At 40.5% G+C, this 24,557-nt stretch overlaps 2 protein-coding genes across 2 annotated transcripts; one reads left to right on the top strand and one right to left on the bottom strand.

The window, feature by feature from the left end:
- Positions 1–15,089: 15,089 nt before the first annotated feature.
- LOC133797587 (glutathione S-transferase DHAR2-like) lies at positions 15,090–16,907 on the top strand. The gene is made up of 4 exons (XM_062235537.1): positions 15,090–15,595; positions 15,787–15,904; positions 15,998–16,138; positions 16,622–16,907. The coding sequence occupies exons 1-4, from the start codon at positions 15,216–15,218 to the stop codon at positions 16,706–16,708; spliced, it is 726 nt and encodes a 241-aa protein (XP_062091521.1). The 5' UTR covers positions 15,090–15,215; the 3' UTR covers positions 16,709–16,907.
- Positions 16,908–18,109: 1,202 nt separating this feature from the next.
- LOC133797585 (auxin response factor 2B) lies at positions 18,110–23,660 on the bottom strand. The gene is made up of 15 exons (XM_062235535.1): positions 23,173–23,660; positions 22,946–23,058; positions 22,587–22,682; positions 22,413–22,469; positions 22,153–22,308; positions 21,966–22,050; positions 21,721–21,811; positions 21,467–21,631; positions 21,127–21,246; positions 20,748–20,823; positions 20,491–20,662; positions 19,513–20,378; positions 19,234–19,424; positions 18,899–19,087; positions 18,110–18,790 (listed from the first exon to the last, which is right to left on the bottom strand). The coding sequence occupies exons 1-14, from the start codon at positions 23,285–23,287 to the stop codon at positions 18,913–18,915; spliced, it is 2,478 nt and encodes an 825-aa protein (XP_062091519.1). The 5' UTR covers positions 23,288–23,660; the 3' UTR covers positions 18,110–18,790; positions 18,899–18,912.
- Between the last annotated feature and the right edge of the window lie 897 nt (positions 23,661–24,557).

Below are 24,557 nucleotides of genomic sequence, written 5' to 3'. Positions count from 1 at the left end.
AGAGGAACTAGGGTTTAACCCTATTTTTGTCGCTTAAGTCGGCGGGTTGTAACTTTTGAATTGTAATGACCATTTTGGAACTGTAAACAACTTTGTAAACGTTATTATGGGATCCCATGTACAGTTTAATGTTTTAGTAAAACATCCATTCCTTTTAACTAAAATTTTTAAGCCTGGACAATTAATCACCTTTAGATGCACATTTATGGCCTAATGACTCATTTAGCGAGTTAAGCACGATTTAAAACACACAATGTAACTGTCTTGGCTAACCAGGGCGTTACAATACGCTCCTGGTTAAACATAATCATATTGACCAGCGCGTTATTGTCGCCCTTGACTGATAAGTCAATGCCTTACGACCAGCGCTCAGCGCTATTGTCGTCCTCGACTGATAAGTCAATGCTTTACGACCAGTGCTCAGCGCTATTGTCGTCCTTGACTAATAAGTCAATGCTTTCTCAATAAGATAATGCAGGCCAGCATATATCATACATCAAATATCCATATACAAAGCATTCAACATGCTTAATCAACAATCATTCACAGGCATAATCATATTCGTGCGCATTTATAGGGGCCAAGGCCCAATCAAGACTATATTCTAGATTCGGGCCAAGCCCTAAACATGTACATCACATAACGGGTGCAGTTTTCTTACCTTTAGTCCAAGCACAAGTTACCAATAAACGTCCCTTGAGCATGATCTTGTTTCCGAGCCTTAGCGATAACCTAGTCACAACCATGTTATAGAATCCCATCAATAACGAGAAAATAAAGGCTTACAGACCGAGTCCTAGCCTCCGGAACATCGAATCCTACCAAAACGGGTAGTAGGATCGATCCCTCGCCCTTAGGTTTAAGTTCACATCACTAAAAACCCACTTTGACCATTTTTCCCCTTTTGAGGCGCGACCCGCTCAAGTCAGGGGCTCGGGCCCTTCTCTGTCTGCGCCGCGGCCCTAACCCGCTCAAGTCAGGGGCTCGGGCCCTTCTCTGTCTGCACCGCGGCCCTAAATGCCCAACAACCAAGTCTCCTCCTTCTTCAAGCCTAGGCTATGGTGCCCAAGAACAGGGTCGCAGCCCGACCTCGAACTCAGCCAAAAACCCATGTTTTCCTCATTTTAAAATCCTCCATAAACCTATCCAAACCCCAAAAACAAAGTTCTCAATCAACTCCATGGCCCAAACCATCAAAACCCAAATCCCAATCAATTAAAAAACACATCGAAATGTAAAATCCAATCTAATCTTAAAATCTCAAAATGTAAAGCCTGGATTACCTCCAATTAAGTTGTTTCTCAGTTAAATCCTTCGGCTAACAAGCTTCTAATTTTCCCTAGAATCGTTATGACTCTAACCTTACTTGAATTCGAGTCCTAAAACTCGAGTTTTCTTTGAAAATGCTAACGGGCATCAAATGAACGAATGGGAGAGAGAGAGAGAGAGAGATTACTGAACGTACTTTTCTTTCTGACAGGTTACTTCGAGCTTAAGTAACCTTAAATATAACCCAAGGCTTGAGACCATGTCAATCAGTACCTTGATTTTCTCTGGGTTGGTTTCTATTCCTCGGAAGCTCACTATGAAGCCCAGGAACTTCCCGGAAGCCACGCCGAAGGTGCACTTTTTAGGGTTCAGCTTCATCCCGTACTTCCGGATAACTGCAAAAGCTTCCGCCAAGTCGTCCGAATGGTTCCGGAACGTTTTGGACTTGACCAGCATATCGTCGATGTATACCTCCATGTTTCGCCCTAGCTGGGCCCGAAACAATCGATTGACGAGCCTTTGGTACGTTGGTCCGGCATTTTTGAGTCCGAAAGGCATGACTATATAGCAGTAGATGCCCTTGTCGGTTTGGAAACTGGTATGCTCCTGATCCACCACGTGCATGGAGATCTGGTTGTAGCCGGAGTAAGCATCCATGAAACTCAGGATCTCGTAACCAGACGTAGCATACACCATTTGGTCGATTCGGGGGAGCGGGAAACAGTCCTTCGGACACGCTTTGTTGAGGTCCGTGAAGTCAATGCAAGTCCTCCAAGTCCCGTTGGGTTTCGGCACCAAGACTGGATTGGCCAGCCACACGGGATATACAGATTCGCGTATGAAGTTGATGGAAGACAACTTCTCCACTTCTATCTTGAGGGCCTCGGCCCTCTCTGTCCCCAAAGGCCTGCGCTTCTGGCGGACAGGGGTCGCGTTTGGGTCGATACTTAACGCGTGGCAGATGATATTGCGGTCGATCCCGGTCATGTCGGAGTGGGACCAAGCCAGAAGGTCCTGGTTTTTTTGTACTTGGGCAATGATGGCGGCCCGAATGTCTACTGGCAGGCTCTTTCCTACCTGGATGGTCCTGGCCGGGTCGGTTTCGCTGATGCATACCTCTTCTATTTCGTCCATTGGCTCTAGGACGCAATCGTCTCCTATCCGTGGGTCCAGATCATCCTCTTCCTGGACCACTTGCTCAGCAGGAAGGAGGGCTGGTTCGACGGGCTCCTCTCGGACCATGTATATGGGCCGGGCAAAGACATGGTAACACTTTCGGGCACTCTTTTGGTCTCCCCGGACAGTTCCCACCCCTCCGTTGTCGCACGGGAACTTCATGCGAAGATGGCGGATGGAGGTGATGGCCCTGAACTTGACCAGTGCGGGCCGACCAAAGATGATGTTGTAAGCGGTGGGGCAATCCACCATGACAAAGGTGCAGAACTTGAACGAGTGCTGCAATTCACCCCCTAGCGTCATCGGCAGCTGAATCTTTCCCATGGGGAGAAGCGCATCTCCGTTGAAGTCGTAGATTTGGGTCGGGCAGGACGCCAGATCTGCCTCCGTCAGGCCAATGGCGGTGATAGCGGGTTTGAACAACAATTTGACGGAGCTTCCGTCATCCACCAACACGCGGGACACCAATTTGTTGGCAATTTGAGCATCTATGACCAGCGGGTCATGGTGCGGAAAATGGACGTTGCGGGCGTCATCCTCCGTGAAGGTGACGGGGAGGTTCATCAGTTTAGGGCGCTGAGCCGGAGCCTAGACAAGGGCGCAAACTTCTTGGTCGTGGTCCAGCTCGCTCAGATAGCGCTTTTGGTCATTCCTCGAAGGTCCTCCTAGGTGAGGTCCGCCCGAGATGGTCGCCACATGTCCGTCCACTCGAAGGGGAGTTGCCCCGGAGGGATAGGGCATTCTGGGGCCGGGAACCGGCGACGCAAGGGCCCCCTGAGGGGCCTGCGCTGGAAGTCCCTGTGCATACACTCCCTGGGGTGGGAATGCACGAGTCGTTATCGGGGCCGTGGATTGCCCAGGGCTTGCTGACACGCCCGGGACTCCCACGGGCATTCTTACCCACTGGTGGAGGTGCCCCATCTTGATGAGATTTTCAATCTCATCCTTAAGCTGCCGGCACTAGTCGGTGGTGTGGCCCACGTCTTTGTGATAGGCACACCTTTTGCTGGTGTCTCTCGGATTCCTTCCCCCCTTAAACATGGGGCTAGGTTTCCGGTAGTGGACCACCCTTTCTGTCGCCAAATATATGTTTTCCCGGGTGTCCACCAAGTTGGTGTATTCTGAATATTGGGGCTCGTAGCCCCTCTTCCCCTTTTTGGCCAGCTCAGGCCGGTTCTGGCCCTTGCCTGATCGCTTCCCCCGGGAGGGATTCACGCTTGCCTCAGTCACTCCTGTTTGTGACTGCTGGGCCACGACGGGGGACATGCTATGTCCTTCCGGCGCGACGCCATAACCGGAGAAGTGGGTTGACTGGGCCGGGGCGTACCCCAATGTGGAAGGGCCGTATACTGTAGGGGTGTAACTGATGCCGGGCGTAACGGCTGATCCCGGGGCAATGAGAGGCATGGCGTAGGGCTGCTCCGGGAACTGTCCCGCACATCCTGGAATCGTCTGAGAGATGGGGTGAGGAGCTGGGGGCCATCCGAAGGCCTGGATCTGAGCTTCCTCCCAGTTGATGAATCCTTGGGCCCTCCTGATGAATTCTTCCAAGGTGGCGGCTTTGCTGTGCTGCATGTCATCCCAAAGGGGGGATCTGGCCCAGATCCTGGACTGCAGTGCCACCAGGCGCTGTCCGTCATCGACTTTTGTCTTGGAGGCTTCTTCAGTAAAGCGCTGGATGTAGGCTCTCAATGTCTCTGCGGGTAGTTGCTTAATATTGGCGAGGGCGCTGATTTGCATGTCCATCCTCATGGCGGCCACGAATTGCTTCCGAAACGCTGACTGCAGCCTGGACTAGGATTGGATGGACCCCATTTTAAGCCTCTTCCACCACTCTTCGGCGGGACCGCCCAAAGTGATGGAGAAGCAGAGGCATTTGCCGTCGTCACTGACGTGAGCCACTGTCATGAGTCGGTTGTACCAGAACAGATGATCCCTAGGATCGGTATTTCCAGTATAGGCGGTGAGGCTCGGCAACTTGAACCCCTTGGGCAGTACGGCGTCGTGAATGTGCCTCGTGCAAGGCTCTTTATCCTCTTCGTCGGAGTCAGTGTCCGCGCCTTCCTGCTTCCGGACCAGGCAATCAGTGACCTTTTTTAATGCGGCCATCTGCTCCATGAGCAGCTTGGCCGTGCTATCCTCCAGGGGGATTCTCTTGCTCCTCCTGCCGTTGATGTCGTTCCTGAGGTCGTCGTCTCGAGGGAGGATTTTTTCCTTGCGGGCCCGCTCTTTCCGAGCGTTCAGTCCATCGCGTAAATCTATCCGGGAAGTGTCGTCCCCTGAACTGAGAGCGTGACGATCCTCGCGGCGAGGTCGTTCTCGACGGTTCTTGTTGACCGAGGCACTTTGGTGCAAAGACCTTTCCCGCCCGTTTGGTGCCGGGGATGTTCATTCCGTGGTTGCGTCCCCTGCGGATCGGTCGGGTGGCCTCGTCCTGGGACGGGGCGCACCTTCTCTTTCCTAGGTAACGGCTGCGAACGTGCCCCGGTTTTCTCGACGGGGGTGGTCTTCTCCCGGGTCTTCCGTCGCCCCTTGTCTGGGACTCCTGGAGCCAGTTCGGCAAAAGGCTCCGGGGGGCGGACCGGGCTGGCACCTCTGGGGACCTTGGCTTGCTCTTGGGGAGCGGGCTGTTGCGTTTCTGGAAGTGGGCCAACTGTGGGGTTGGCTGTCGGACCCTGCGCTGCCATGAGCGCCTGCAGGGCTTGGAGAGACTCTTGCATCCGGCGATGCGCCTCCGCCTGCTCAGCGATCCTGGTTTCCTGATCCAGGACTTGTTGCCTTAGTCTAGTCACCTCCAAATCCTGCTGATCGGCGCGGGGGGTCCTGGGATCCGCTGCTTCGTCGTGGTACTCCCCCTCATTTTCCTCCTCATAATACTCTTCTTCGTTTTCCACCTCGTACTCTGTCTCACCCTCGTAGTCTTGCGACTCATCTTGGTGAGATGTCTGAGGAGGCACGTCCTTGGGCAGGTCCTGAGGAATATGTTGAGAAGGCAGCGGGTCTCCATTGCCTTGCTCTGGATTGGTAGGGTCGAAGGTGGTGTGTCGTGTGTTCACCATCGTAGTAAAGGCCTGACGTTGGCACTAGCTTCCTTCAGCTCTCAATGAAAGCACCAAACTGTTAACCGAGATTTTCGGCAACTCTATCGATGAGTAAGGTTTACTAATGATAATAATTAAAGCAGAAAATCAACACAGGATTTTTACGTGGTTGGGGCGTTAACTAGCCTTAGTCCACGAGTCTATGTTATTAGAGCTTGTAGAAACTTTTACAATGGAGTTTTCTCTTTATATTTTGACAGAGTTCCTCTCTTTTGTGTGAAAGGAGACCTCCTTTACAGTGCTCTGTAGCTTATATTTATAAGCTGAGGGGAATATCGGGTCGGGACCGGATCCGATCCGGGTCCATCAGAGAAATGGATATAAGGGGCCTTTCTAGTGGAGGCCCAATACAAAAAGGTACAAAGTGCGTAAATCCAAAAACTAGTTAAGGCCCAACAGGTTGACCTTAGAGCTATATCTCGCCCGACAAAACGGCGCTTTTGGCCTGGCCACTTCGAGTCACGAGGCAGATTCAGGAGACAAGACCAGTCAGAGTACTTGGCTGCGCAGTCCTGACACATTGGCGTGCAATCCCGAGATGACATTTTCTACAGGTGAAAAGTGGGGGACAACGCCCACGTGGAGCGAGGCGGCGTCAGGGTTGTAGAGTCTAAGAACTTTACTTAACTAATTGTTTAGTAGTGTTATAGTATGTTTAGTGTTATCTTTGTTACTATGGATTTTTGGTTCAGACCAGGAATTATTTGGACACTCATAGTAGTACTTATAGATTTTCTAAGTTTAATCTATAGTTTAAGAATATTAAGTATAACCTAAGGTTTGATTAATATGACTGATATTAAGGATTATATTTATTATACTATAAGATTTAGACATCAACCAATAGGATTTTAAGCACATGTTATGAATGGTGATTAAGGATTAAGTATTTTTGAGGATTTAATTTAATAAAGAGTAAAGTTTGAATGTTATAGGGTCAGTCAGCAGCTTTGAGTACGTTGAGGGCTTAGTCAAGGCTGTTTACTCCATTCAAACTTAGCTAAAAATGTGTAATTTCGTGTTTAAATATTCAGCGTGTGCCGATATATCGCAGCTATAGGGGGCGATATATCGCAGCACGTAGATACGGAAAACACGAATCGATGCACGGTCGCCTCGGGAACAATGGTCCAGGCGATATATCGCCTATAGGGGGCGATATATCGCCTCCTCCAGCCTAAATTCAAATACTTTTGAATTCTTTTCCTTTCAGCCATTCAAACTCCTCCATAAGTCCAGCATCTTTTGAACGAGTCTTCAGTCTCTGCTGAACGATTATTCAAATGATTTTCACCTAAAAAGCCATTATTTTTATTCAAGTAAAATCAAGATACTTTCATTCCCAAACTCTATAAATAGGACCTAGTACCCATCCATTATTCACCATTTGCTCTAAGTTCAGAAGCTGCTAGTGTTAAGTGAGTGTGAGAGTGTAACACTTGGTTTGGGAAAAACTATAAGCTTAAACATCATAAGCTTATCAAACACTTTGGGAAGTGAGTTCTATAGTATTTCGGTGGAGGTTAGATTGATCTTGCAAATCTTTGAGGTAAACCCGAAACTCTATTTCATTTATTTCATGTTATTTCCTTTCTCAAAACCTTCTACTCAGTCCCCTAACCTCATTCTTATTTTGGTTAGGGAATCCAAGTTCTTAAGCATATAAGTCGGTAAGTATGTTTTTTTTATGGTTTAGTCTTTCCATCTCTTTCATTTCATCTCCTTTCTTTAGACTCACTCTTTCTTATGGTTTTAGGAGTGTTCCAAAAAGTCCCAACTCAGTCCATTATATCCCGGTAACTTTGGTAAGGAAAATAGGCTAGAATCAATATGTTATGTGCTTATGTTATCTATATGTTTTATGTTATTAATGTGTTATGATATGTATATGTGTATGTTTGTAGGCTTGGGCATATGACCCATATGACTAACAAGACCCCAAAAGGGTTATGGGCATATGACCTACTTAGCTAGTAGGACCCCACTAATCCCATGGGCATATGCTTGTTTAGTCTATGGGACCCCAAGTAATAATGGCCATTATAATAAGTGTATGTTATATGTATTATGTTAAGTCTTTATGTTTTCTTATGAAATTATGTATATGACTATGTGTTAGATTTTCCTTGCTCGGCATTAGGCTCACTCCTTTCTGTTTATGTGCAGGAAAATAAGCTTTAGAGGTGGTAAGATTCGTGACGCTTGGAGGATGTGTATCGATGGTGAATGGAGTCAAGGGGCCGAGCGTTATTCGATTCAAGGATGTAGTTTCGCTTTTATGTCTTTTTACATGTATTTTCCGCACTAATTATGTAATGTCTTATTATTTTAAATTATGTTTTTGTTTTAAAGACAATGGGATCCCATATCCGTTTTGGTATTTACTTTGTAAAGTAACTCTTATTTTTATAGGTTACTTAATAAAATTATGGTATTTTCGCAAATGTAAGTTCTTTTAAGGATTTTATGTATAGTTTCGTTAATGGTCCAATTAGTCTAGAGTAGTGGGCCATTACAAGGGTCCCGGACGCCTGGCCCCTTCAACCAGGGATGAGACGATCCGGGTCCATTTACCTTTGTCCCGCTTCGTTTACCATCGGCCCGGACCGCGTCAGTGGTCCGGGATAGGGATCCGTAGGACGCAGCGATTGGAATGCTCCGCACGCCGCCCGGACGATCCTCACCGAGGATGGACCCGGAGGGACATCCCGGGCACCTCCAATGGGCCCAGTCCAGAGTCCCCGGTCCATACCCTTCCCCTTGGGCATTCTCCATACCAAGGGATCTTGGGCCGGGCCCGCGTGTAGAGCTGGCCCCCTGAAAGTGGGCCAAGACGAAGGCCTCGAGCCCATGCAGGAAATAGGGATAACATTTTTAATGAGATTAAAGAGAGAGAAACTTGAGTAGTCAAGTATTGGATCCAAATGTCATATAAGTTTAATTAGGGATTTTTTTGTAAATTAAGAAAGTTTTGCTAAAGGGCTTATTTGAAAAGAATTTTAGTATTTTGGGTCCAAGCGTAATTTAAAAAAAAAAAGAAAAGGCTTCAGCCTTTTAACCGAGCCTCTCTCTCTCTCCTCAGAAAAGTTTTCTTCTCTCTCTCTCTCTCTCTCTCTCTCTCTCTCTCTTGCGTGCATGCGTCTGCCCGACCACCAAACATCCACCGGCGATCACCACTTATAGCCACGCGCCGGACCGTTGGATTCAGAGGCCTCCGAACTATCGACCGCGTGGGAATCTAGAGCTCACTCGCCGATTAAACACTTCAACTAGTCGATTTAAGTTCGGCCACCCCGCGACTTCAAAGTTGCGATTCGGCCACCTCGGGCATCCGTTTGCCGATCTGTCACCACCATCGTGTTCCTCGTGTTGTAGGCTTCAAAACAAAATAACTTGTTCCTACATCTACCATAGTTGGGTGGTGGCCCACCACGAGCTACCGCGATCCACCGTAGACCGATGGTCGAAACTTAGTGTTCGAGGTTTCGAAGTATGTTTTGAGTTTTAGAAAATCACTGTTTGACTTGTTGTGAAACCCGATCATTGTGGTATAATTTCTTTGACCTATATATTGTGATTTAATTGTGATTGGTTAGAGTAATTGTTATTATGTGTATTTATAGTATATAATTATATATTATTGATATATGGAATATTTTTCTGTAATTATACTGGTTGTCTGGGATTATATGTATTTTTTTTACAGGTTTTTATTTTGGGATTATCCACTTTATAGCCGTTGTGCTGTCTAATTTTCTAGAAAATATTAAATATTAAATAAATTATAAAAATACATATTTAATTGATTTTCCATTAATATGGAAATGATTATGATTAATTAATTTTAATTATTATTCTTATTGTTTTGTTAAGTAAATAAAGAATACAATTTCATGTATATATATATATATGAAAAGTGTGACTTATAGTAAACTTATTATTTAACCATTATTATTGTATATTAATATTTTTGTTAATATTTTAATATTAAAATAATATCAAATATTAGTTTCTTACAGTTATTGATATTTGTAAGGTCAGTGAATTTTAGAGAAAGTATATTTATTGTACCACTGGGATTAATATTTCAATATTAAAAATATGATTTCTTTTATAAAATAATTATTTGAATATATACATTCACATATGTATTGTTATTAAGGTATTTTGTTATTAATATTGAAATAAGTTTATTTATAGAATTATTATTATTATTATTATCATGAGAGTACATTATTTTACGAGCAAGGTTTAAAGCATGGTTTTATATGAAGAGTTAATTGCATTACGTTGATAATAATTATTATTATCATTTTTATAGTTTCTAGTATTGTTAATATACACTATCAATAGTGTATATTTACAATTTTGATAGAATTTAATAAATGATGTGCCTTGAATAGGATTTGATTGATTGACTCTTGGTGAGCAGTTTTAAAATAAGCTAAGGACCTAAGGTAAGTAAATCTCACCTTTTGTGCTTTAGTGTAAGATGCAAGACTACATTGATTGTGTACATCTGATGAGTTAAGTATGGTATGATGATGATGCATATGATAAGTATGTGAAGAATGGTTATATGAATATCATGAGGGTGTTGTGTGATATGTAATTGATAAATTTCGTGATATGTGAAATATGTCTTACTTGGTTAAGATTGATATGAATTATGTGCAAGTATGTGTCCTAATGTTAATGAATATGTGGATTACTTTTATGTTCATGATTTTTGTTATGTGTTATGATATATGAAGCATTTAAGTTTTTAGGCTGGAAACCTTAGACCTGAGCCATAGCTCTATGTTAAGGTATAACAACGCCACCAACCCAAAGCTTCATGTATTATGACTAAAGATGTTTTGAGTTATATGAGATGTGATACAATGCCTTGATTGAATACCATCAAACATGAATCATGAATATGAACATTGACATTTCAGCATCTACATGTATGCATGGCATGTATAGTTATGTGATACATTATTATGTGATATAAGACCATGCATATGAATATAAGAAAAGTTATGAAATGCCTTGAAAAAGTCTTATGTAAAGTTGAACATTTTAATGACACAAGGCTTAAGCAAAGTGATAATAAGATGTTAAAAAGGGTGCCACTGTTTCGATGAAGCAATTAAGTAAGTTCAGTAAAGAAGACGGAGGTCTATAAGGCTTATAGTGGCTGCCCACTGGTATGGGCTAGGTCAGAGTTGACCATTCAGAGATGCTTTCCATGTTTCCGTCTTTCTCCTCCATATGTGTAATAAGTATGGCAGCTATGGCAACGATGAAATGAGTGTTATGATGAGCCTAGCTGCGATGATGGCTAGCCGGAGGAGAACCCATGGGATTATATATGATATGTGTTATAAGCCCTGCAGACATTTGCCGAATCAAACAGTGTGCACAAGTGAAATCGGGCCCATAAAAATGTGAAAGTAAAAGAAAGAGCATAAAAGTAAAGTTTGAAAGTGCATGAGTAATAAATGAACTGCATAAGTATATAAGTCAGCATATTAGTATATGTTCACTACAAACTCACGACATTCATGTGTATGTGTATGCATGAGATTTGCTTACTGAGCGTTAGCTCATTATGTTATTTTCCAACATTTTTCTAGGTGTGGCTTTAGCTGTTGAGCAACTTGTGGAGCACGGACTCAGTAGCAATGCAATAGTGGTTTAGAGTTTTCATATGGCTGCATTAAATTTAAAGTATTCATACGTGTAATAATTTCTACTAATAAGTTTATATAAAATTTTAAATTTTTCTGTATTTCTTCGTATCATTTTATTTAATTCTTTTGGTCAAGTGCCTAACATACTCGTAAACGCTAGAATTACGAATATGTGGCGGACGTACCCTACCTTAGGGTCGTCACACTTTCTCCCTAGGATTGTCTCATGTCGAGTAACCCAAATATATCCACATAATGATGTGGTCTCACACATATATCACATATATGCTAAATATACTCATAACTGGCCAAATTACAAAAAATTTCATTTTAATCATAAATGGGCCCACATGCATATTTAATACACTTGAACTTGCATATTAAGTCATATTATAATACAACTCACATAACCATATAACGATACACATATATATCACATAATCACATCATTTCCATAATTTGTCATCCTGGCCCCCTAATGAAGGCCCTAAGCCTTATTAGGTAATTTGGGACGTTACAAGACTAATAGGGTCTAACCTACCAGTCAAGATATTTGGTTGTGTTTCCTTTGTTCACATACCACGTGTTCAACATGGAAAATTAGAACCTAGGGCCTCCCGTTGCATTTTCTTAGGATATTCCTCAACCAAGAAAGGATGCAAATGCTACAATCCTACCACCAAGTGGTTCTATGTTTCAAATGATGTTACATTCTTTGAAACCTAACCCTACTATAAAAAAACTTCACTTTAGGGGGAGAGCCTTGATGTGGGTCAGTTTTGGGAAACACCTCTGCCTATTCCTACAGATCATACTCCAAATCTTACTTCCAACATCCATAATCCTGATACTGAAACAAAGGAAGATCCCTTAGACAAATCCAAAGAGTTGCGTGTCTACTCCCGTAGGCATAAATCTTCAAAAGTACAGCAATTCACAAACCAAGCTGACCAATCGCCCAAACCAAGAGAGACTGAGCAATTGTGAAGAGAAACTCCACATAAAGAACTAGGTATTTTTGTTACCATACCTAATATTGTTTATGATGTTATTGATTATTTACCTATCACCAATGAAGACATGGAGGACCTGCCTATTGCCAAACGAAAGGGAGTCCAAAGCTGCACACAACATCCAATTCAGGAATTCATATCATATGGAAGGCTGGGAAAGAAACACAAGGCTTTTGCAACAAGTTTGACTGAGATCACCATTCCTAGAACCATTTATGAAGCGTTAAAGGTCAAAGCTTGGAAAGAGGCAGTATATGCAGAGATGGATGCATTGGAGAAAAATGGGACATGGGAGCTAGTGACACGAATAAAAGACATCAACACCGTAAGTTGTAAATGGGTGTTTTATGTAAAATATCATGCTGATGGGAGCATTGACCGTCTAAAGGCACGATTAGTGGCACGTGGATTTACTCAAACATATGGGGTTGATTACACAGAGATATTTGCTTCGATTGCAAAGTTCAACACAGTAAGGATTCTATTGTCTCTAGCAGCTAATATTGATTGGCCACTCCATCAACTAGATATTAAAAATGCCTTTTTAAATGGGAATCTTGAAGAGGAAGTATACAAGACTATACCCCCAGGGTTTAGTACTAAATTAAATGTTGGGAAGGTTTGTAAACTAAAGAAGTCTATTTATGGGTTGAAACAATCACCTAGAGCTTGGTTTGACAGGTTTGGGAAGGTAGTAAAGAAATGTGGTTATATGCAGGGACAAGCAGATCATACCTTGTTCTACAAAAGGTCTGAACATGGGAAGTCAACCATTCTAATTGTATATGTGGATGATGTCATATTGATGAGAAATGACAGCAAAGAGTTGGAAACAATAAAGGAGAATTTAGCAAGATAATTTGAAGTTAAAGAGTTGAGCAAGCTGCGATATTTCTTGGGTATGGAAGTGGCTTGGACAAGTAGAGGAATATCAGCCTCACAAAGAAAATACACTCTAGATTTTCTAAAGGACACTGGAATGCTTGGAAGTAAACATGTTGCTACACCTGTGGAAGTGAATCACAAGCTTAACATAAATGAAGAATATGCACCAGTAGACAAAGAACGATATCAAAGGTTAGCAGGAAGACTGCTATATCTCTCACACACTAGACCAAATATAGCCTTTGCAGTAAGTCGTGTTAGTCAATTTATGCATTCTCCAAATGAGGAGCATTTGGAGGCAGTGAATAGAATACTGAGATACTTGAAGATGACACCTGGGAAAGGATTATTTTTTGGTAAGGGGGAGAATAGAACAACTGAGATCTTCACTGACGTTGATTGGGCTGGTTGCACTAAAGACAGAAGGTCAACAACAAGTTATTGCTCGATGGTCTGGGGTAACTTGGTAACATGGAGAAGTAAAAAACATAGTGTGGTGGCTAGAAGTGGTGCTGAAGTTGAACTAAGGGCATTGGCACAAGGAACATGCGAGCTCCTATGGATTAAAAGAGTGTTGGAAGAGCTGGGAATGGAGAAACAATTATCAATGAAATTGTACAGTGACAACAAAGCTGCCATGAGCATGGCTCATAATCCCATTCATCATGATCGAACGAAGCACATAGAGATTGACAGGCATTTTCTGAATGAGAAGGGTATTATTTGTACTACGTTTGTACCTACTAGACAACATGCAGCTGATATTTTTACTAAAGGACTGCCTCACTCAGCAGAAATTTGAAGGTCTTTTAGGCAAGTTGGGCATGATAAATATCTACACACCAACTTGAGGGGGAGTGTAAAATATAATACGTGTGCTTTATTTGTTTATTCTTGTAACACGTGTATTGTTTCTGTTATTGTGTAGTGTTATTTAATTTAATATCTCCAATAGAATAGGTCATTCCTAAAAAAAATGGCTTAGTGGGTAACAACTCTATCTTTATGGAAGAGTAACGTTAAGGGGCTACTTGTACACTTATTTAAATTAGCTCTTAGCTCTGTAAAACCAATTTAGTGAAATAAAAGATTTTTTTTTTCCTCACTGATTTCACTTATTTTTTTTTCTAAAACAATTATGGACTATTTAATAATGATAATATTTTTACTCATAATTAAATTTCTTAAATAATAGTCATGTTATATATTATGAAAAGGAAAAATATCATTTTGGTCCCTGTGTTTTTCTCGAATACGCGATCGGCTCCTGTATTTTGTTAAATGACAATTCAGATATTGTGTTTTACAAAATGGATCAAAATAGTACCCAAGACCCGATTTTGGTCAAAATATTTTCAATTATAAGATCAATTCTCTAGTCGTTAGTGATACGATGGGTTTAGAGAAGTGAAGAAAGTGGTCGAGGAGCTAAGAATGAAATATTATATTTGAATTTTTTTTTACCAAAATTGGGTATAAGGTACTATTTTCACCTATTTTATAAAACACAAGGTACGAATTGTTATTTAATAAAACATAGGGGTTGATCGCGTATTGAGAAAAATGCAGGGGCCAAACTAGTATTTTCCCTTATGAAAATATAATATTATTAGTGTAATCTTGAAATAAGTATATGCATGTGGATGTGGATGTATATACATGATGGTTTAATTTAAGACAATAATATAAATTTATCTAAAATGAGATTTTTATTTAATTAAGATAACAAGTAAGGTCTATCTTCTAGTTTAGACATAATAATTAATCCAACTTTTTAAGTATAGTGAACATAAAAATAAAGTTGTCCTATACAATATAGATTTTTGTATAAGACTAGGGCACATTATTGAGTTTCAACATAGATATTTTAAAATTAGTGGGAATATTAGTATTGAGTTAGGAATTGCTCCACCATGTGATTGTTTTATCTTGGCTGTTTTATCATAACTCCTCTAAAAGATCTACCTAGTCGGCCACCCAAGCCAAATCCAATAATTCAATGAGTGATTTTTAATAATGAATTTTGTATATATTTAACACAGCAGCAACATACACTTACAAAAACAAGTCTCAGATCAGAAGAAACATATCATATGATATATATAATGCTTTCTCAAAATCACTGCTCCTTTCGTTCTCTCCTACTTATCATCTTCTTCTTCCTGTCCTCGTTCGGCGCCATTGCTCTCGAGGTTGCTGTCAAGGCTGCAGTTGGTGCTCCTAACGTTCTTGGGGACTGTCCATTTAGCCAAAGGGTTCTTCTGACTTTGGAGGAGAAAAATGTACCTTACCAGATGCACCTCATCAATCTCAGTGACAAACCCAAATGGTTTCTGCAAGTGAATCCTCAAGGAAAGGTGCCTGTGGTGAAGTTTGGAGACAAATGGGTCCCTGATTCTGATGTCATTGTTGGAATTCTTGAGAAGAAATACCCTCAACCTCATCTCACTACTCCACCACAGTTCACCTCTGTGTATGTTCCTCTTCTACATTCTGAGTTTAGCTTTTCAGATCAGCTTTTTTTAATTCAAACACTGTTCACTTGCAAAGGCAATGTTGGTTTGGATAAGGTTTTATTTGAGGCTCCATTAAAACGTTTGAAGAATATTTGTTCACAATGTACTCTTCATCTGTATAAATAATATGGATTTGTTATTTGTGTAGGGGATCAAATATATGGGGTAAGTTTGTGACTTTCTTGAAGAGCAAGGACTCAAGTGATGGGTCAGAACAGGCTCTGCTCACTGAACTAAAGGCACTTGAAAAACATCTCAAGGCACATGTATGTGCATTTTACTACTAAAACAGATATCATGTAACTGCTTGACATTTGATTTTGTGAATATGTTACTGATTCATTTTGGAATGGAATCAGGGCCCATATGTTGCTGGTAGGAAGGTTAGTGCTGTAGATTTAAGTTTGGCCCCAAAATTGTTCCATCTTGATGTGGCTCTTCAACATTTCAAGAAGTGGGCTGTCCCAGCAGATCTGACTAATGTCCTCAAGTACAAGAAGGTGTGTAGTTCCTGTGCATTCAATTGCAATTGTATGTATATATTTTTAAAATATTTATAAATATATATACATCTAATATATTAGAGCAAGTTGTGAGTTGTGTATATAGTTTATTCTTTGCGCCTATACTATTGTCTACAGTTTAGAATGATAATTCAATGTTGAACTACGTTCTCTTGGCATGGTGGCTAGACCCATTACAATAGAATCCGATTTTTTTATGCTAAGATTAGCTCTGCCTTTAATATGTAATCTGGAGATTTGGTGCTTTGAGCTATCACCAATGCCATTCCTGACATGTAAAATTGTTTAGCTTCTGTCAAATGTTCACTCTTGATTTCTACCAAACATAGTTATAGTGAAGTGACACACTCTCTCTGTATCTTACTTCATGTGTGTGCATCTTACTTTGTATAAGTGAAAATGGATAACCATATATATTACTTTGATTCACTAATTTGGTTGTGATTTTATTTTTTGCAGCTGCTGTTCTCACGGAAATCATTCAAGAAAACCAGGACTGCAAGGAAATATATAATTGCAGGTTGGGAGCCAAAAGTCAATCCATGAACTATTTCTAGATTACAGGATTTTGAAGCTATGAATCCTGGCTGAGACTCTCAAATGGCTTCATCCAAACGAGGCTTTGGTTTATATGTAATGTAGCCATGTCAAATAAGTTAAAATTAGTACCTATTAGTATGTTCTGCCACCCTTTTCTTCAATCAAAGTAAAAATGAAAAACATAAGCAGAAGAGATATTATTATATTTTTGGTCAGAGGGAATGTGAAATGGAATGCAGTCTTGCTTGCTTTATTTTTAGTGTTAATCCTCTCTATAAGTTAAAGGAGACCCAAGGATGAGGTGGCTTTCAACATGGGAGACTAGGGTACTTTATACAGGTGTCTGTGCCTGTGCCTCAGTTGACTTGGGCCAGGAATTGCTTCGGATTCTCTTCTCACATTTCAGTGGACTCTTTTGGCAACCTGTAATGGAACATCCTTATCATTAGTGCTTCTTTTATCTGTTATTGAACTTTTTTAGGTATTTGTTATGAAAAATGGTCGACAACCCACCTGAAGGAGTGTCCTGAGCTGACATGACGCATTCTAATTAGTTGGCACCAGCCGAGGAATTGAAATACGAGTGGCAGTGTGTTCATTTTTAACTGCTGAATTTGTTTTCATTGAAAGATGGACTAGCTGAATAGTTACAAAATTATCTTACTGTGGTCCTCAACCAATTTTCAGCCTAGTAGTACCAATATTTTTCCAAGCTAAAAAACCCAAATTTTGGATTGTGATGCTCCAATTTTTTATTATTATATATATCTTTTAGGGGGTGTTGGTCAAATATAGCATAATAGCATCGACAATAGCATATACTGAAGGACAATAAGAAAATTAGTAGTAGATAATAGATGAAAGATACTTTTTTTTATGGATATGGTGCACGCACTAAAACAACTCAGACTGGATAAAATTTTAGTATTTTACTTATCCAGTATGTCTACCTCAGTCATTTGATGTGAGCTTTTCTTTTGGAAAATCTCACTTTACTCGTCCATGTGACAGAATAATCATATCGTTTCAATGCATACACTTGAAAATTTCAAGCAAAGTAGAAAACAATTTAATTACAACAGCTTACAGTCGATACTGTCATGGGCAATTTCCGTTTACATTGATGAACTTATATATATTTATAAAAAATAAATAAACAGGTCAGAATCGTAGATAAAAATTAGTTAATTCATTTTTTGTACAAAACCCAAAATAAATATTTATATAAATAGATGGCAGGCACAAGTTCTGACCAGTGGTGGCGCCACCAGGGTGTCCATTTCTGTCTTGCTCATCGCAAAATTCAAATGACACGGCATTATTAGACAGGTCAGGCTCACTTTCAACTTCTTATAATGAAATTTTCCCTGATAAATAAATACTGATAATAAAAGTACGAAACAGACAGAAAGCCACGAATATTTTGGGCAATCGCAAGAAATATATTTCAACCAATAGTAAAATTTTAAGTCACAGAACAAAAAGAGCAGAGAGGAAAAGTTGAAATAATTTCAAAAGGCTACTACATATATCTAACATCTAGTATTTAACGTGTGCCCTCTTTTTTTTTTTCATCTTTTTCTAGTTGTAAACTCGCAATATTACACCGCCAACACCATTACATACCATCATGACAGTGAAAACCACTAACCCTAGAGTCAACTAAAAGATATAATGGCATTCCTAACCCTCCAAAATTGACAAACACTTGGGAAGAGTGTATGAAATTGCTTTACTTACATACATTAAGAGGTCGGGTAAGGAGGGAAAAACAGCTATGTACACCGTAGAATTGTTTCGACAATGCAAGGTGGACCACAACACCTTGCTCCAAACGTATATATAATTACGTATGCAATAGGACACTTCAAAATACCAACTCCAGACATGTCAATAGTGGATATCTATATATATATATATATTTTTTTTAATATCTATATATATATATTCTTATATTTGTCACTTGCGCCATCCATTTTTGACTTTCTACTAGACGAGAATTTGTATTCCAAAAGAGGCACATCAATCTTGTTTAGTCCACACATTCAAACAAGAATGGGCTCGACATCTGTCCCTAATACCATGACCCTGAAATAAAAAACAAAATGATACCCTACACAACTTTAGAACATTTTTACTAGAGGAGATAAAGACTAGGCAAATCTATAGTAACATATAATAAAACGTGGTACGTACCTTGATACAAGAGCTTAACAGTTCTCAGGAACAGATGATAAAGGAAGTGTTTGAGACTTCTCTTTTGCATCCATAACCTCACAAACTGAGGGATTTCCATCCCCATGCGCATTTAGGGTCCCTGGGCTCATCTTTTGAACCTCTTCTCTGGTATAGATGAAAATCTTTCTAACCATGCCACAAAATTCCCTGAAAAAAGAATAGCAATTGAACATCACGTCATCACCCAAAGATCCACTAAGTGGTGGTGGTGGTGGGGGGGAGCTATTTAACATACCAATACTTATTATGCTAGATATGACATTTTAAGATCAAGGTGAAAATAAAATACTTACTGCCAGGGATCATCTCCAACAAGCATCATATCACCCTCATCATCAGTGTACACAATCAACCAATTCTTTTTTGGCGCCATTAGTTCGCCACCAAATTCAAACAACTGGTCTAACTCAGCTATCAATTCCTCATAGTTGTTAAACTTTGTAAGATCTACAGATCTTCCTAGTGCAATCCCCTGCTTGTGAACCTGGAACCATAGCAAAACAATAAGCAAGTTTTTACTAGTACTGTGGCCCAAATCCAGACATTCCACAAAAATTTATAGAAAATAATACCTTGGTACAACTCCTAGTTGAACCATTCTGTGCTTTTCCTTGATGTTCTCTTGAATGTTGCTGATTAGTTTGTAATGGTTTTTCTTGTTCACTACTGACCATTGGACTATCTGCTGCAATTTTTGTACCCCTTGCCTTACCAACTATGGTTTTATGTGATACTGCAGGCTCTGGTGCAATTAGAGAGTACCCAAAGATCTTGCAATTTCCGTCTTTAGGTTTTACAGCCTCGTACTTCTGCTCAGATACAGGTTTTGAGGTCGGCTCTCTTGAATGAACAGAATTCTCATAGTGAGGAGAGGATGGTGGTGGCATAAACCAGTTTCCATGTGAGTGCTCAACTCTATGACCATGCAAGGCGGTATAGTCATCAAACCCACCATATCTAACATTCCCCTGCCCTTGGAATGATATACCCCCTTGAACAGAACCCTTCATATTAGTGTCCAAGCTAAGTGACAGAGACGAAGGCACCATGGACCGTGGGCTACTATGCAAGTTCAACCTGCCTTCCTGATCTAGTGAATGTTTTCTCATTGAATTAGCAGTTGCAACAGAATGGTCAGTATAGGAAGTACAAAAACCACGGGTAGAATCCACAGTAGCACCAAAGCCAGATAGCAAATCTGTGTAAGTCGGTTCATGCTTCCCAGACGAAGCCCAATTTTCAGGCACATATCTTCTTGAAGCAGAGACTACATCAATCTTCTCATCATCAAGCGAAGGTTGCCAAACAACAGACTTTTCTGCAGTATCAGAATCGTTGCTCTCTGCAAAATTTCCTCTCAAGGCCGACAATTCTTGACCTTGCAAGACCCTAGAAAATCCACTTGGCAGTGAAGGGTCTACAGTTACTTTCGATGAACCTAATCAAATTACAAGAATTACATATGAATACATGAACATATGAAAAAAGACAAGTAAATAGATAAAAATGTTAAAAGATTTATCCAGATTACAAAGATATTACAACCCTACCATCCCTAGTTAGAACAGAGGAGTCGGGAGACAAAGGTACAATGTTAGATCGCGGCCTCTTTGACCTCGGAACTGGAAGAGGATTTAGTGCCGGAGGAGCAAGAGCAGGCTCTATTTTCCAAGGTGAAACTCTCTCTGGACGTGGTATCGCTGAAGTTTCATCCCATCTCACCTAAAATTAATAAATACAATAGCTTTAGAATGGAAAATATTGTTTTAATCCAGCAACTCCATGAGATTAACAGATTCCATCATACCTTCAGGCATCTCCATTTAGAATCTTTCCATCTTTGGGGATCGAATTCTTCAATGCCAATTATGGTGCCAGTAAACCTACAACATTTAAAAAATATACATCTTAATGGAGTCCTTACATTTAATAAAAAAGAAATAAGTAAGATCAGAAAACTACATGGAGTCCTTACATCAGCTAAGTATTAGGGCCAAAACCCCCTTAAAAACTACACTATTCAAAGGAAAGAAAATTGGGGCAGGGATGTTCGCAAAACTTAGAAAGAGAAAAAGCTCTAATTAGATTATAATATCTTAAAATAAATATTCCGATGAACTGCCAAACAAATTATAGGAAGACATCCGATCCACTTTCTATTTTATTTTTCCCAAGATTACACATACCTCTGCTCTGGCGCTTCTTCACCTTCAAATTTCATTTTGAATCTCATCCCGATAGAGTAGTTATTCTTAGTAGCCTCCAAATACTGATCACATGGAACAATAAACTCAGCTGGGCTTGTCCTGTTACAAATAAATAAATAAAAAGAAAAATTACTTGTTGTATGCTAAAAACAAAATAAATGAATCTAAGTTTCACATCATTTTTTTTAATTTTAACACAGATTTGAGCACTCAATAAATGCAGCACTACAGAACTCTTAAACGAGTTTGCATTCTGAAAACACTCCAGCTTTCACTTTATTATCTTACAAAATCAAGCATAGATGAATATAAAGCAAACCTCGGCTTGTAGTAGACAGTGAACATTGTTCCTGTTGAAATGGCATGCCATGCAGTTGCAAGCACACCAAGGTGCATGCTGTGACTTGAAATAACAGATGAAGGGACATTTTCCTGCTTCCTCATAGCACGTCTAACACCAACACGAAGCTCCCCATTCTCACCCCTAAATACAATCACACAATAACAAAAACCAATTTTAGAGAAACAAAATAGGCAAGACTCCCTTCTAAGGTGAAGGAAAACTCAACTAACCTGAGAAATATAAAGGCATCCCCTGCAACAAGCCTCTTAGAGCTGACAAAAACACTCCAGCCACTTTGAAGCAAGTGCCTCCTAGGTTGACCTGACATCGTAGTTATATGTCAATTAAACATGAAAAATACACAAGCCTATGGCTGACTAAAAATGAAAGGAAAAAACATTATAGACACAGAACCGTAGCAAGTAATATCAGTAAATACTACAAGAAAAAGTAACATAATGTAATTAGTTGTTACCTCTAAAGATGTGACGAAATCTCCACTCGTTGCTGTGCAAATCCTTGGCAACCAGTTCCTGAGTTGGAGGCTGCCTAGACATGTCCTGTCAAAAGAAAAAGGGACACAAAAATTTAGTCACCAAAACAGAAAACAGAAAAGAACATTAAAATATATATATATAATATACAAGCTCAAATGAACCAACCAGAGGCGGAAGGCACTCGTCAGCATGCCGCCTTAGTACTGAAAATCCACCATGGGTGCTTGTATCCGAAGCAGTAAGTGTCTTACAAAATGAATGTACTTGAAACCTTGGAGGAGGGGGAGGAGGAGTTTCCTTCTCTAATGCATTATCATTTTGCTGTCAATTAAAATTAACAAAAACAAGGATCAAATAATTAGATTTTAGACCCAAATAAATGGCCCTCAATCTTAGAGATCCGGAAACCATAAATAAAAACTTACGTTGGCAACAGGCATCAAAGTGATTTGGGCAAAAACCTCGTCAGTGTCGGGCTCAGCCTATGAAACCAGTCGTTAATTAGCAAATCATGGGAAAGCCTTACCTTCAACTCCAAAAGGAACCGCAGGTACTTGAAATTACTAATTCACATACATCGATCTATTAATAGTTGTTACCTTTAACTCCACATTCATCACCCGACAAAGGATCTTGGGAGGAAGATTATATACTGGCATCTGTTGGTCAGCCACCTGATTAGTCGATGCCTCCACCTACGTAAGAACCCAGAAAACAAATCAACAATTAGAAGCAAAAACACAACTATCAACAAATAAATACCCCTAAAAATGTCTAGCCCAAAACCAAATCAGTAAATATATATATATATATAACAATTAGCCGTCAAACTCGAAAGCAACAAAACCTGAAAAAGAAAACCCAGTTAATCAACAAAAAAGGGCAAAAAAAAAGAGCTAAAACAGCTTTATAAGCTGAAGCTATAGCCAAATATGGCAGCTAGAATATGAGAAGTTACCTGCTCGATGTGTCCTTGAGGGAAATAGAAGACGAGTTCACCTTTCCGGGGAACGGTAACAAGGGGCCCAGCACAGGCGTGCCAAAGTTCCTCATACAGCGCAGCCTCAGCATCTACAACACGCAAAAGCAAAAACGACATCAGTACCGAGAAATCCTCAGAAAACCGCTTCAGAAACTGAAATCCTTGCCGGAACAAACTTCACCGGCGCCGGAAAATTAACTGACCTTTGCGCGCCTCGGCAGCCTTCCTAGCGTCGTTGTGGTCTGTGTAACCGGAAGTGAAGCTCTCCCCCATGGGGTTGCCAGAATTTCCTTTAACGGATGCCTCTGACGACGCCATTTCTTGATAAACTCAGCACAGATCTCTCATAGGAATCCTTCCCCACGAAAAAAAAGAAAGCACTTTCCTACTTCCCACTACAAACCCGAATCTCCTACAGTCCTACCCTCACCAAAACTCGTCAAAATCCAGCAGTAAAACCAGTCCAGCTTAATCATACACAGCTCAAATCTCTCGACTCTCTCTGTAACCTATATGAAAACCCTAATTGTTCTGAAAATCATCAGAAACCGAAATGATTCAGACAGTTCACGCGCTCCTTCTCTCTCTAACTCTGTCTTCTTCTTCAGCTTAAACACTGCATGAGGCGAAACCAGACGAAGAACACCAAACAAACAAAGGCCCTTATTTTTCTCTCTCTTATTCGCGTCTAAACCAAGAGACTTAACCAGAGTGGTCAAAACAGCGTGCAATGATTTCAACCGCGGTCAATTTCTAACCCCCCCAATTTCTCACGCAACCGGAAGTAGCCGGTGGTCCTGACTATTCTCCCTATGCAGGTCACCGGTTACCGGGTAGAGCCGGTAGACCTAATTAGCGAAGCCCCAGAAAAGCGACACGATCTGAACGACGACCACTGTGTTAAATCTTGATATTAATAATAAAATAATTAATAAAAGGCGGCTTGGAGACAGGAAAATGGAGTGGAAAAATAAAAGAAAAGGTACAAACGGCGTTAGAGATCTTTCCGTTTGGTTAGGCTGACGTTTCGACATTAGATAGGGTGTAGGGGTGGGAGAGCATGACGGCCGTTAAGGGGTCGTCGTCAGTGGGAAAGTTGTTGTGTTTTTATTGGGAAATGGTTTTGTCGTAGTATTAACAAGCAAGGGGTTTGGATTGGATGGATGAATATGAGGTAGTCTCGTCTCGGATCGTCCTGAGTGAGTGTGGGTGCGTACTTAACGCACTTGCTTTTTGGTGGCGGCGCACGATAGCACCTTGGTACCACAATACTCCACCATCAATCGATTCACAATGTAGCTCTTGTCACACTAGTCTTCTTCCCCTTAACTTTAAATATCTTGTATTTATCGACATATTGAAAAACTAGCTTACCAATTAATATTATTAAATGTCTTTGTTAATCCAATACTGCGGGAGACACTTGTTAATTATTACAAAAAATATTACACTGTAATTAATTTAATTAAATTGTTTTATATTATTTGTGATTTTTGTTGTGTAATATATGAATATTTCATTCATAATGGATTCATTATTACTTAAGAAATTTTTGAAAAAAATACATCATTTTTATTTTTACAGCAAT

The sequence above is a fragment of the Humulus lupulus genome, chromosome 8 (assembly GCF_963169125.1).
Source record: "Humulus lupulus chromosome 8, drHumLupu1.1, whole genome shotgun sequence".
NCBI lineage: Eukaryota > Viridiplantae > Streptophyta > Magnoliopsida > Rosales > Cannabaceae > Humulus > Humulus lupulus.
This window is presented reverse-complemented; position numbering and strand designations above follow the sequence as displayed.

Coding starts and splice junctions, on each gene's coding strand:
- LOC133797585 (XM_062235535.1), bottom strand. CDS start 23,287: ATGGCGTCGTCAGAGGCATCCGTTAAAGGAAATTCTGGCAACCCCATG. Junction 20,663..20,747: donor CTAAATGGAGATGCCTGAAG/GTATGATGGAAT, acceptor TATTAATTTTAG/GTGAGATGGGATGAAACTTC. Junction 19,425..19,512: donor CAACTAGGAGTTGTACCAAG/GTATTATTTTCT, acceptor CTATGGTTCCAG/GTTCACAAGCAGGGGATTGC.
- LOC133797587 (XM_062235537.1), top strand. CDS start 15,216: ATGATATATATAATGCTTTCTCAAAATCACTGCTCCTTTCGTTCTCTC. Junction 15,596..15,786: donor CCACCACAGTTCACCTCTGT/GTATGTTCCTCT, acceptor TTATTTGTGTAG/GGGATCAAATATATGGGGTA. Junction 15,905..15,997: donor AAAAACATCTCAAGGCACAT/GTATGTGCATTT, acceptor GAATGGAATCAG/GGCCCATATGTTGCTGGTAG.